Consider the following 13,676-nt stretch of genomic DNA (forward strand, 5'->3'; position numbering starts at 1 on the left):
TTAACTTCTAATAGGTATCATTAGATTTATCATGCATATATCCTTGCATCCCACTCTTCTAATAAACCTGACATATATACATGCATCCCACTCTTCTAATAGGATGCAATTCTAGAAGTTTACTCAAATCTTCTAAGTTTGACACAATTTGTATAGAAAGATATTGATGATATCTAACATACTAATAGGTACCATTAGATTTATCATGGAATATATTTTTATATAATATATCTACTTGAAGCTATAAATGTTCGTACTATTTTCTATAAACCTAGTTAAGTTAAGATAATTTGACTTGAACCAGACTTCCATCCTTACGGGATGGTGCGGACATGCCCACGCATACATAACTATGACAAACAAAATATTAATCATATTGGATGGATAGCAAGTTACATGGGATGGCATATACCTACTCCACATAATCTCTCTATATAACCTACTTCATTTAATAATATTAATATATTCGCAATTACTAAAGTAATCGTACACATTATGCAAGCACACCAGTAAGGCACGGGCCTGTTCGCTGGTTGGTGCTGGTGCTGGTTTGGGCTGGCTGGTGCTGATTTTTTGTGAGAGGAAAATACTGTTGGCTGGTTGAATAAGCCTGGCTGAAACCAACAAGCGAACATGGTATAAAAGGATAACAGTTAAGTCTCTCTTTAAATTTCACATGAATTGTATAAGAAATTCGCAAAAACCAGTTTATTTTCATAAGAAAAAATATAGCAAACAAGAAAAATTCCAGCATTTGAAAGGGGGCTAACAGTTCTTGTAATTTACAGGATTGAAATCGAGCACATAGTCCTCCTAGGAGAAACCTAGCTACTGCCTGTATTCCACCTTGTTGTGCCTACAAGGCTAACTACTGCAGGGCTGTCGCGAGCGTCCTGATGCTCGGCTGGATCGTGGCGGCGCGGTAGCTCATCCCCAACCCGAGGCCGACGAACAACGTCGTCGAGTGGTCCTTGCAGGCGAGCTGCAGGGCGTCGTCGAACGCCTGCGCCCAGGTGACGGCGTCGTTCGCGCGCAGGTAGTCGTAGTTGCTCCTGTGCCTCGCCTGCTTCTCCTCGGCGCTCATGGTGGTGACCGCCGCGTGCATGGCGTTGGCCAAGCCCTCCAGGTCCCACGGGTCCACGCGGATCGCGCCGCGCAGCGTCGGCGAGCACCCGGCGAACTCCGACACCACGACGGCGCTGTGCTTCCGCGCGCCGGGGGCCTCCTCGCGGCACGCCGTGTAGAAGTAGGGGACCCGGTTCAGCCCGTCGCGCACGGCGCTGACGACGCAGCAGTCGGCGGCGGCGTAGTAGGCCACCTTCTCGGACATGGGCACGGGGCCGTCGATCATGACCACCGGCGCTGTATCGGCCCTCGCGAAGCGCGTGTTGATGCGCTGCAGTATCTGTTGCGTCTCGCCGCGGACGCCGTCGACGTCGCGCCCGCGGCTGCGCGCCGGGTTGTTTATCTGCACGAGCACCACCTGCTCGTGCACGTTGGAGTGCGTCTCCAGCATCTTCTCCATGGCGAGCAGCTTCAGCTTCACGCCCTTGAAGAGGTCGACGTCGTCCACGCCGACGATGAGCGTCCGCCCGCGGTACGCCTCCGCGATCTCCTTCGCTTTGGCGGCGGCCTCCGGCGTGGCCAGCGTAGCCCGGAGCCACCCCAAATCGAGGCCTACGGAGAGGGTCTTGACCACGACGGTCCGGCCGTGGTAGTTGATACCCGTCGTGTGCCCGGTCCGGGCGCCGCCGGAGACGCCGAGGTGGCGCGAGCAGCAGGTCACGAAGTGGCGCGCGTAGTCGGCTGTCTGGAAGCCGACAAGGTCAGCGTTGAGGAGGCCTCGGAGGAGATCGTCGCGGACGGGGACGTCGCTGAAGATCTCGGGGGAGGGGAACGAAGAGTGAAGGAAGAACCCGAGGCCGGCGCGCGGGCACTTGCGGCGGAGGAAGGTGGGCAGCACCCAGAGGTGGTAGTCGTGGACGATGACGAGGTCGCCGTCGTCCGGCGAGACCACCTCGGTGACGCGGTCCGCGAACTGCTTGTTCACCGCGAGGAAGGTTCGGTACATACCGGCATCGAAGCGCAGGTCGCCGTCGTGGGCCGGCGAGAGCGGCAGCAGGTAGTGGACGAGCGGCCACAGGTAGTGTTTGCAGAAGTCGTCGTAGAACTCGCTGTGGCGGGCGCCGTCCAGGTACACGGGGAGGCAGGAGAAATTCTCCATGAGGTAGTTGTCGAGCTCGTCGGAGGGGACGATCTTGGATTCGGCCGAGGCGGGCAGCGTGCCGATGAAGGTGAGGGGCGCCGGAAGGCCGCGCGACAGCTGGAACGCCACCGCGTCGGGGTCGATGGAGAAGGCGAAGCCGAATGGCGAGTCCGGGTCCTCCGACGCGCGGAGGGGGAGCCGGTGGGCCGCCACGATGCGGCGCGCCGTCGGGCCACCGGCTCCATTGACTTGCGGCGCCGTCGCCGGCGCCGGCTCTAGCTCTAGCTCCATGGAGGGGACCGAGGGGTTAGCCGTCCACGAGGGGATCGTGCTTCCTTGCATGCGAGCAGGGAGTGAGGTGGCAATGGGACCTTGCTTGGTCTCCTCTCGCGGTGGGGTTGGGTGTCAGTGAGCTGTGTGCTCTGTGTACTGTGGGGGAGGGAGTGGTGGGGTATATATACTAGTGGGAGGGCTGCAGCTGTCGCTGAATTTGCAGATTAGTACTTGGAATTTGGAACTATTCAACGGAAGGCTCTTCACCAAAGGTGGAACCGTGGAAGAAAAGATTTGGTACGGACACAAGAAATGGACGATTTGGAGGGGCTCTTTGGTGTAACGGTTTGGCGCGGCGGGTAACGCAGGGTTCACGGTTCGAAGCACTCAACGGTCATCTCGCCAGCAAACATGTCCAGCTCGTAGTACAGTGGCGTCACGCGCACGCGCGTGGCGTCACGCGCAATATATATCTGACGTGGCTTAACGTATTCCGAGTTAGTTGGACATAATTCGGTGTATGCGGAAACAACTCTTTTAGCTGGCAAAGAAGAGTGCCAGCTAGGTTGAGCATATTTAGCAGTGATTAAATGTATTGCTACGTTATCGACCAATGCGGGCGTGAGTGACATGGCTTTTTTTTTAGGATTGTGGCTTTTGTTGCGTTTTGCCGTTTCCAAAGGCATTGGCAATGGTCTCGCGTCTGTGTGTGTTTCTTTCGTCGAATACGGCTATAGATTCCTTATAAACAATGTATACTTAGAAGAATGTGGTTGAATTATATCGCATTGGTTGAATTTTATAGCATGTGTAGCATACAGTTTTACATGGGAATGACACAAATTATAGGGACTAGACTAAAACTTCGAATTTTATAGTAGTTAGGGTGAAAAATGTAAAAGTGATGGATGATATATGCTAGGAGCTCATTAAATACAAACGTTCCAAAACAATATATCCAAATGATACGATGTATTACTTAGCCAGTTTTGACTACATAATTAATGTAGGGCCACATAGGTTCCCTGCAGATTTGGTATCAATGGAAAAGGGCTAGTTCTGTGGCTGAAATAATAAGTATGGATATATCACTTTGTTTGCACTTGGAGTGGATATTTGGATCATCCATTTCTGCAGGCTTTTTGTGGCAGTTTTGGATTGTGACTATTTAGTAAGTGTGATAATATGGCATGTGCAACTTATCTTTTATTCTATTAACTATTAAGGGTTCAAGTGTGTGTGTGTGTGTGTGGCACACACACATTTTTATAAGTTATAAGCTATATCATTAATGACTAGAGAAAGAAGATTGAGGAGAGACTACGTCCTTGTAGATGGGCACCGCGCCACACCCTTTTCATGCAGATAGATGGAAATCTTATAGGAATTAAAAATAAGAAATTTGACAACTAGTTATCTCAGCAGTCACCAAAATAAGTCAACGAGGGAGGCCTAATTGTGAAGATATAAAGATATTAAAAAAATCTTAAAGATATAAAGATATTATAAGTAGATAGATAAAAGAAAATTATGAAGTCTCCCTCGTTGACTTATTATAAATAGATAAAAAAATCTTAAAGATATAAAGATATTATTAATAGATAGATATTTATAATATAAAGATATTATAAATATATATATCAATACATCCGCTTAAAAAAAGATGCAATTCAAGGTCTAATCGAAGTGAAACTATTTTAAGTGTGACTAAGGGGGTGTTTGGTTTGGGCTGCTAAACTTTAGTCCCTCATAAATGGTTTAGTCCTATTTAGTCACTCTAGAGTTGCTAGAGAAGATTACAGCCCTTTTAGTCCCATTTAGTCATAGCGTTTGGATAAAAAATGGCTAAATGGGACTAATATGACTAGATTTAGGAGCTCCTGGCTGAACCAAACACCTCCTAAATTTATCGAAAATAGTATCAACATACTATGTAAAATTGTTTCACGACAGATCTAACAATTCTTTTGGTATATGATAAATGTTAGTATTTTTACATAAATTTGGCTAATTTAGGATTATTTGATCTAGTACTATCTAGAATTTGTATGTTTTTTGGACGGAGGGATATATAGGTAACTCACATGTTGATTCTCATCGTTTCTCACATCTTCTTCCTCCATACCATAGATGCTTCATCGGCGGGGCCAAATTCTTTCCGGAGATTGTTTGATGACAGATCACCATTTAGCGACCAATTATAGCAATGATGAGTCAGACCAAGTTTCCCTAAAACTAGTTTTCTAATGCACAAAAGCATGCAATTGATTCGCTCTCCATGATAGCTCATATACTACATGTACTACTATAGATAATTCATCATCGCTAGCTCAGAGACCACCGTCACCGCTGATTTCACGAGTCAACGGTGATAGTAGGGAATGGTATGAATCTTCACCACTATCGGTTTGAAAATAGGTGGTGATTTTTTATAAGAAAAAAGCACAACCGCACCTGCTGCCACCCATACGCGCCATGTCGCCGTAGTCCACGCGCATCCCAACCATGTTGCTCGCGAGCTCGCGCATGTGCCGACCCACGTCATTCGCCACCAAACTCGCCCCTTGTCATCATCGGATCCAGGCTGATCTAGGCCGTCGGCGTCGCCGTCGCATAGATCCAAGCTGGGGCGCCACACCCTCACGTGACGCAATCGTGCCTAACGCCATGCCTCGTCCTAGGTGGCCCTAGATCTGCCTTACCTGGCTATGGAAGAGGAAGGAGCGGTGGTGGGAGAGGAAGGTGCGCAGGCAGAGGAGGCGGCTCTTGTAAGGGAAGAGGGGGGACGCAAATGGGAGAGAGGGCCGGCGTGTGTGCGTGAAAGAGAGACGACAGCTAGCATTTAAGCGTATATATACTTGCGGCTGGTTTTCAGTACCGCTTGGTATCCTCGGTCTGCGCTGGCGAATACTTTGATGCCGTTGTTAGTGGCCCTCTCTTGTAGATGCTTTGTTGTCTAGAGCGCGATGGCCCCCACCTTGGCGGATGGTTTGTCGTCATGGGCGCCTCGGTCTACGCTGGCGGATACTTTGCCGCCATTACTACTGGATGCTCGTCTGTCTTCTCTGGGTGGATGCTTTACCACCACTGCACTGTCCCTTCTGCAGGCAACCATTGTGTTGATGTCTCTTAGTCTCACAGTGGTGTTGAGGGCTGTCATTGTTTCTTTTTTCTACTTGTTGTTTTGCTTTGTTTCAGATCACTCACCACTGTCTTGGTGGTCTGTAATTTGTGATATGAGGGTTCTCCCATAGTTGCTTGTGTAATTCTACACGTGCTAAGCCACGCTCGTGAGAAAAGTACCGCTTTGAACCGATGGTGAAAACAAATCTAGTTTTCACCGGTGGTTCAATACACAAACATGTAGTGATAATATATCATCGCTGGTAAATAGAAACGGACGGTGAAAATAGCGTTGACAATAACCATTTTTGCTGTAATGATGGCCAGTAAGATAGCTTAGTCTACGGTGCACGAGGGGACGCAATGGCTATGGTTACCTTTTTATTACAGAGGCCAAAATTCCATTTTAAGTAAATCTTATTCCATCTGAAAAAGATGCACGGACTGGCACTCGTCGACCAAGCATGAACGACACTGAGTGGAGGGTCACCGGCCAGGACTTGAGGAGCCAGCGGTGTCCGTGGTGAGCGAGGTTGGCGATCGCCGGTCGGTCGAGCAACGCGATACTAGCTCCTCTCATCTCTGCCATGGCGCCGTGTCATTGTCAGTTGCTTGCGAGAGCTAGACAGTGGCACAGGGGAAATCATCGTCTAGCTAGTACTAGTAGGCCATATATCCGGTTAAGGTGAAGCAACCCTCTAGCTCATAGAGACTGGACAAACATAGAGAAGAGTGGCGAGGTCAGTCAGGGCTGGGCTCATCAGTATGGGCCGGCCATGGCGGGGTGGGTCTCGTGGGCTTGGAGCCACAGCGTAGGCCCAAAAGACGATTTTTTTTTTGTTGGACTAAAGAGCAGTTCTCACTCGTTGATTGATATATCTTGTTTCACATTGCAAAAAGTCTATTTTATTACCTCCTTAAACTATATTATAATAGTGCTCTTTTTTTCTCCTTGAACTTCAAAACTCAACATCTTACCCGGTAACTCCTAAAACCATTCAACTTACCTACTACTTGCCCTGTTTTGAAGTGTGTTTGAAGACGGTTTTGTCTTTTTCTAGTTAAAAAAATCTAGTAAATACTTGATAAGCCTATTAAAATACACAAAATGTATCTAAGCATCTTAAAATTCCAAAAATAATATTAAATATCAATTAGAATACGATGAATCCAAATAAAATATTTATAGCTTGTGAAAATACATCATTAGAAGCTTCCAAAATTTAGAATTTAGCTCTAGCTAGGAAAATTGGGGGGGGGGGCAAGTCCCCAAAACATTCCAATTGATGTGTAAACTTGGTTTAAATAAATTATACAACAAAAAGTATAAGACACAACCAACGTGAATGCATTCAGCATTAAGGCATGTTGCATTCATGCTAGTTGCATGCATCTCATATTTTGTAGTGTAAAGTTTTTGAAACAAGTTTATACAATGACTAAAATGTTTGGAAAGTTTCTATAATTTACATATATTTCCATTTTCCAAGAGCAATTTTTTTAATCTTTTAGATATATTTTCATGAGCTCTAAATATTTTACTTAAATTCTTCATAAAATGCCAATCTATCTCTATGACTTATTTATAATTTTTAGAAGGTTAGAGACATTTTCTGTAGTTTATAAACATTATCAAGTATTACCAGATTTTTTAACTAAAAAGACAAAAAAAACATCAAGACCACTTCAAACTAGTGTAGGGAAATAATTTAGATAGTTTTGTGAGTTTAGGGGCTAAAGATGTCCAGTTTTAGAGTTTGAGAAGAAATATTAGACTAAGGCAATATTTTAAGGAGATAAAATGGACATTTTCATTTTAGATTTCCTCATCTCAATCGATTGAGAGATCCTTCAGGTCACATAACATCTCAATCGCGACCGCCACCTGATTGTAGCATGCTGGGACAACACGGAGTTATTTCTTGACCACCCTCGCGTCGTCAACACTCGTCTCCCTGAGTGCATGAAGGTTGGTGGCAAGGTCGCTGATGCGAATCACAAAGTCATCTACTTCCTCGCCATCATGGAACGTGATCGACTCGAACTCCTTCAGTAGCCTCTGGGCATTTGCCTCCTTGACGCAATCTATGCCCAGATGCATCGTCTTCACTGCATCCCACGACTCCTTGGCGCTCTTCTTGCCCACCGGGGTTGAATGCATCTCCTTTGGCACTCCTTTGATAAGTGCCGCCAATGCAAGACGATCTTGCCATCGTTCAACCTTGGTCGAATCGATCGCATCCCAAAGCCACATGCCCCTCGAGCTGTAGAAGCATTATTCGAACATGTAACGCGGGGTTCACGATTTGAAGTGCTCAACGGTCATCTCACCAGCGAACATGTCCAGCTGGCAGTATAGCCGTGAGCATGCGCACGCGGCAGAACATTCATTATCCGATGTGGTTTAACGTACTCCAAGTTAGTTGGGTGTAATTTGGGGTATGCGAAAATAGTTCTATGTCACATCTGGCCCAATTTGAATTTGGCCCATAGTGGCCCATGTGCATGTTAATGAGATATTGTGGAGAGTTTAGTCCCACCTTGGTTGTTAAAGGTGAGATAGACCAACATATAAGGCTTATAGAGTCCATCTCACCATCCCTAGGTTAATCCTTTTATTATGTGAAGCGAGGACGAAAGTGTAAGTGGAACGGTAGTAGGTGTGGTTCACTTAGTGTGCAAAGTGAATCTGAGATGTTTGGACTCCGGGCGTTACAAATGGTATCAGAGCCGAGACCTTCGCGGCCACGGGCGTGTGTGGGTCAGGGGCGCGGACATGGGGTTCATTGCGCGTGTTGGCCCTACGGGGTGCACGGCATGGCAGATGTGCCGACACTGGACGCACGGTCACGTGTGCTAAGAGGGAACGTTCCTGATCATCGTTTGCCCGGTTATGGGTGTGTTGGGGCGACGAGGACGTCGGTTCCTTTGAGGGGAGGTGTATGTCACATCTGGCCCAGTTTAAATTTGGCCCATAGTGGCCCATGTGCATGTTAATGAGATATTACGAAGAGTTTAGTCCCACCTTAGTTGTTAAAGGTGGGATAGACCAACATATAAGGCTTTTAGAGTCCATCTCACCATCCTTAGATTAATCCTTTTACTCGAAGCGCACGGTTGTGGGTGTGTTGGTCCGATGAGGATGTCGGTTCCTTTGGGGGTGTATGTCATATCTGGCCCAGTTTGAATTTGGTCCATAATGGCCCATGTGCATGTTATAAGATATTGTGGATAGTTTAGTCCCACCTTGGTTATTAAAGGTGGGATAAACCAATATATAAGGCTTCTAGAGTTCATCTCACCATCCCCAGGTTAATCCTTTTACGCGAAGTGAGGACGAAAGCGTAAGTGGGACGGTGGTAGGTGTGGTTCACTCAGTGTGCAGAGTGGATCTAAGCTGGACTCGGGGCATTACATTTTAGCTGGCGAAGAAGAGTGCCAACTGCGTCGAGCATATTTTGTAGCGACTAAATGTATTTGCCGTTACATTATCGATCAATGCGGTCGTGAATGACATGGCTTTTTTGTACGATCGTGGCGTTATGTTGTATTTTGGAATTTGTGAAGGCAGTGGTAGTTGTCTCACATTTGTCTGTGTTTATTTCATCAAATAAGGCTGCACATTTCTTATAAACAATGTACACTTAGAAGAAAGTGGCTGAATCATATGCAATGCATAGGTTGAATTTTACAATATGTGTAGCATACACTTTTACATGGGAATGACACAAATCATAGGGACTAAACTAAAACTTTGAATTTTATAGTAGTTTGGGTGAAAAATGTAAAAGTGACGGATATATTCTAGGAGCTCATTAAATACGAACGTTCCAAAACAATATATCTAAAAGATACGGTGTATTACATGGCTAATTTTGACTACATAATTAATGTAGGGGCACCTAGGTTCTCATATTTCTTCTGCAGATTTAGTATCAATGGGAAAAGGGCTAGTTCTGTAGCTGAAATAATAAGTATGGATATATTGTTATGAAATATTAATGTGGATGTCCATAACCCCTATACCATCAAAGCTATAACCTTCTACTTCATCAATGGTGTAACTCTCCTAGCATCAATTCTTGTAACTCCATCTCACATGTATGGCTATATATAGGAGGGCTTATGTATTGGAAATAAGATAAGAGAAAAGAGAACAGCTCATTTCCTTCCTGTCTAAATTTGTTCTCCACATTCTTACATACACATTCTTGATAGTCAAACTAGCTATTATATAACATATATCACTTTGTTTGCACTTGGAGTGGATATTTGGATCATCCATCTCTGCAGGCTCTTTGAGAGAGTAGAAAAGAGAAAAGCAAAATAATAATAAAAAAATATGAGATATACATACCACAGGCTTTGCAGATTTTATTTCTATCTATTTAATTTCCTGAACACAGGGTTCACAATTTTTCTTTTAATATATTTATTTTCTTTATATCTTTAATATTTGTTTTCTTGGTATATACAATTAGGAATCAATGGCGTGGCCAGATAAGCCGTGGCTTGACCTTCGAAAAGATGGCCCTCCCTAGCTCGTTTACTTATTTTGGTGACCGCTGATGACCTGATGTCCAAAACGACAAATGCAAAGAGATAACCATTTGACAAATATTTTTCTTTTTTTTATTTCTAAGATATGACTTCCATCTATCTGCATTAATTTTTTATTCAGATAGATGAAAGTCTTATCTTAGTAATAAAAAATGGTAGTATTTGTCAACTAGCTATCTCTTTGCACTTGTGGTTTTGGACACCAGCAATCAGCCAGTCAGCAAGGGAAGCCATTTTTCGATGGTGAAGGCACGGCTTATCCAGCCATGATATCGATTCCTAATTGTATATCAAGAACAAATCTTAAAGATATAAAGATATTATAAATAGATAGTCTATCTATCTATAAAGATATTAAGAAAACAAATCTTAAAGAAATTTTTTATATCTTTACAATGTCTCTTTATAGTATCTTTATAATATATTAAAGATATTATAAAGATATAAATTATAATTTATAAATAGATAGTCTAACTATTTATAATATCTTTGTAATATCTTTATATATGCAAATTTTCTTTTTATCTATATATTTATAATATCTTTATATCTTTAAGATTTGTTTTCTTAATATCTTTATATCTAAGATAGATAAAAAGAAAAATTGTGAAGCCTGCGTGCAAGATATTAAGAAGATAAAAATAAAATCTGCAAAGCCTGCATGCCATCTTATCTATGGTATATATCTCTTTTTTCTCTTTTCTGCAATATACTATATTACTACATCCACTTAAAAAAGATGCAATTCTAGGTCTAATCAAAGTCAAACTATTTAAATTTGAAGAAGTTATAGAAAATAGTATCAACATACTATGTAAACTTGTTTCACGATAAATCTAACAATATTTTTTGTATATGATAAATGTTAGTATTTTTTATATAAATTTGGCTAGTTTGAGATCGTTTGATAGTACTGTGTGTAGAATTGTGTTTTTTTGGAAGGAGGCATATATAGGTAACTCACATGTTGATTCTCATCTTTCCCCACACCTTCCTCCGTATCATAGACGCTTCACCGGAGAGGCAAAATTCTTTCCTGAAGATGGTGTGACGCCAGACCCCCATTTAGCTACCAATTATAACAATGATGAGTCAGACCAAGTTCCCTTAAAACTGGTTTTTTAATGCACACATGCATGCAATCGATTTGCTCTTCTTGATAGCTCATATGCTACATGTACTACTATAGATAGTTCAACATCGCTGGCTCAGAAACCACCGTCACCGCTGATTTCACGAGTCGACGGTGATAGTAGGCAATGATACGGATCTTCACCACAACCGGTTTGAAAACATGTGGTGAATTTTTTTTATAAAAGAAAAGGCACAACCGCACCTGCTGCCACCCATATGCGTCTTGTTGCCGTCGTCCACGCACATCCCAACCATGTCACTCACTGAGCTCGCGCCCGTGCCAACCCACATCATTCGCCACCAAGCTCGCCACTTGTCATCATCAGATCTAGGCGGATCTAACTAGGCTGTTGAAAGTCCTAGTTTGGTTTTGGATAATTGATGAAACCTAGCACTAACCTTTGGCATGAGATATAATATGAGCTAGGTTGGTGCAATCCAAGTTGAGGAGCATGGTGGCACTCAAATGGTGATGTTGATCACATGAAATGATGAAGATGGCCACATATGATGATGATCAAGTGCTCAACTTGGAAACCTAGTGTTTGATCTAAAACATGAGCTATAAGTGTTTAACTCAATATGGTGCATGATAACCCTTATTTGGAGGTGTGAAGAAGCTTGCCCTTGGATCAAACTGAGTTAAATATCTTTTGCAAGTGATCTAGATTGAACCAAATTGGAAAAATGATCCTCACTTCACATGGTTTCACCCCAACCTATCTAAAATTTGAGCTCACCTTTTGTGCTAATTGTTGACAAAGGGGAAGAGAATTCACAAAGATAGTAAGAGATAGGGGGAGCAAACAAATGAAATGACATTGTAAGGGAATCAATTAAAATTTGAAGCACACAAGTAGGGGGAGCAAGCTTATAAACTTGTATATTGCATTTGAATGTGTATTTACATATGTTTACTTGCATTGCATAGGTTTTTAAATTCTATTTCCATGCTTGTGTGGTGTATGCTAGATTGTAGAAAATGATTGATGAAATGAAAACTAGCATGCATAGGAAGAGTAACTAGACTTGTACTTATCATTTAAAACTAGATCCTTTCATATAATGTTGATCTCACAGGGTTTTCTAGTTTTTATGAATATCTAGTTACTAATAGTTCTAAGGATGGTGTTCAAATGGCAACTCCGATTGGTATCACGCATTAAAGGTTCATTCTTTACACCTTAGCATCATTTGGTAGTCATTACTCTACCACACTTTCTATCCATACATATGTGCAAGCTTTCAAATCCAAACTCTTAGCACATATGTAGGGGGAGTTAATACTACTAATTTGGGTTGATGAAACTTATCCATAATCTTTACACATGGTAATATGCTTGGGCAAGCAACATGAATCCAAAAAGATATAATTGAATATCTTTATAAAAGGTTGTCATCAATTACCAAAAAGGGGGAGATTGAAAGCCCTAGTTTGGTTTTAGATAATTGATAAAACTCAGCACTAACCTTTGTCATGAGATGTAATATGAGCTAGGTTAGTGCAATCCAAGTTGAGGAGCATGGTGGCACTCAAATGGTGATGTTGATCACATGAAATGATGAAGATGGTCACATGTGATGATGATCAAGTGCTCAACTTGGAAAAAAAAGAAAGAGAAAAACAAAACTCTATGGAGCTCAAGGCAAAGGTATAAATATGAATTTTGTTTTAGTGATCAAGACACTATAGAGAGTGTGATCACATTTAGGATAGATGGCCATACTATTAAGAGGGGTTCTTAACTAGACAATTCGGTCATCTAGTGCCACTAGGTGTTGGACTTCATGCATTGCATTTAGGCCTAGTGCACTTCGGAGAGCAAGCGAAAATATTTATGAAAAATGATTCGAGAAATGCTAACTTGACTCTAATATGTTTTGAGAAAACACTTTGAGAGTTAGCATTGCTTACGGGGAGCAACTCGAGTTGATGTGGATCAAATCGCACAAAAGTTTGTAACTCGGAGAGCTAGTGGTGGTGCCCTTGTCCGGTGGCACCGCCACCCCTTGTCTGGTGGCACCACCACCCCTAGGGTGGTGCCCACCTGGGCTCGGCGGAGAAGGGCCGAGAGTGGCTGGTTCGGGGTGGTCATTGGACATGTCGGTGTACACCGCCTCGGGGGCGGCGGTGCACCGCCTGGTCACCACCACTAGGTGTCCGGTGCCACCACCGTTTTCCTCCAGAGACGGGCGCAAGCAAGGGAGGTCACCGCCATGGTGATGGTGGTGCACCGCCCTATTTTTCTAGAGTGGGCTGGTTTTGGGGACTTGGCTGGGATGGTCACCACCACCCCTAGGGTGGTGCCACTGCTATGCCATGTCTAGTGACCAACGACTAGTTTTCTAGCCATTGGGAAGTGCCGTTGGGGCACCGCCA

The 13,676-nt window shown here is 43.6% G+C and overlaps 1 protein-coding gene across 1 annotated transcript; it reads right to left on the minus strand.

Annotated features, from left to right (window-relative positions):
* Window positions 1–868: 868 nt before the first annotated feature.
* On the minus strand, window positions 869–2,548 carry LOC136468463 (probable alpha,alpha-trehalose-phosphate synthase [UDP-forming] 9). The gene has a single exon (XM_066467031.1). It carries the CDS (start codon window positions 2,546–2,548, stop codon window positions 869–871), a length of 1,680 nt encoding a protein of 559 aa, XP_066323128.1.
* Between the last annotated feature and the right edge of the window lie 11,128 nt (window positions 2,549–13,676).

This window comes from Miscanthus floridulus, chromosome 8, assembly GCF_019320115.1.
Source record: "Miscanthus floridulus cultivar M001 chromosome 8, ASM1932011v1, whole genome shotgun sequence".
Classification (NCBI taxonomy): domain Eukaryota; kingdom Viridiplantae; phylum Streptophyta; class Magnoliopsida; order Poales; family Poaceae; genus Miscanthus; species Miscanthus floridulus.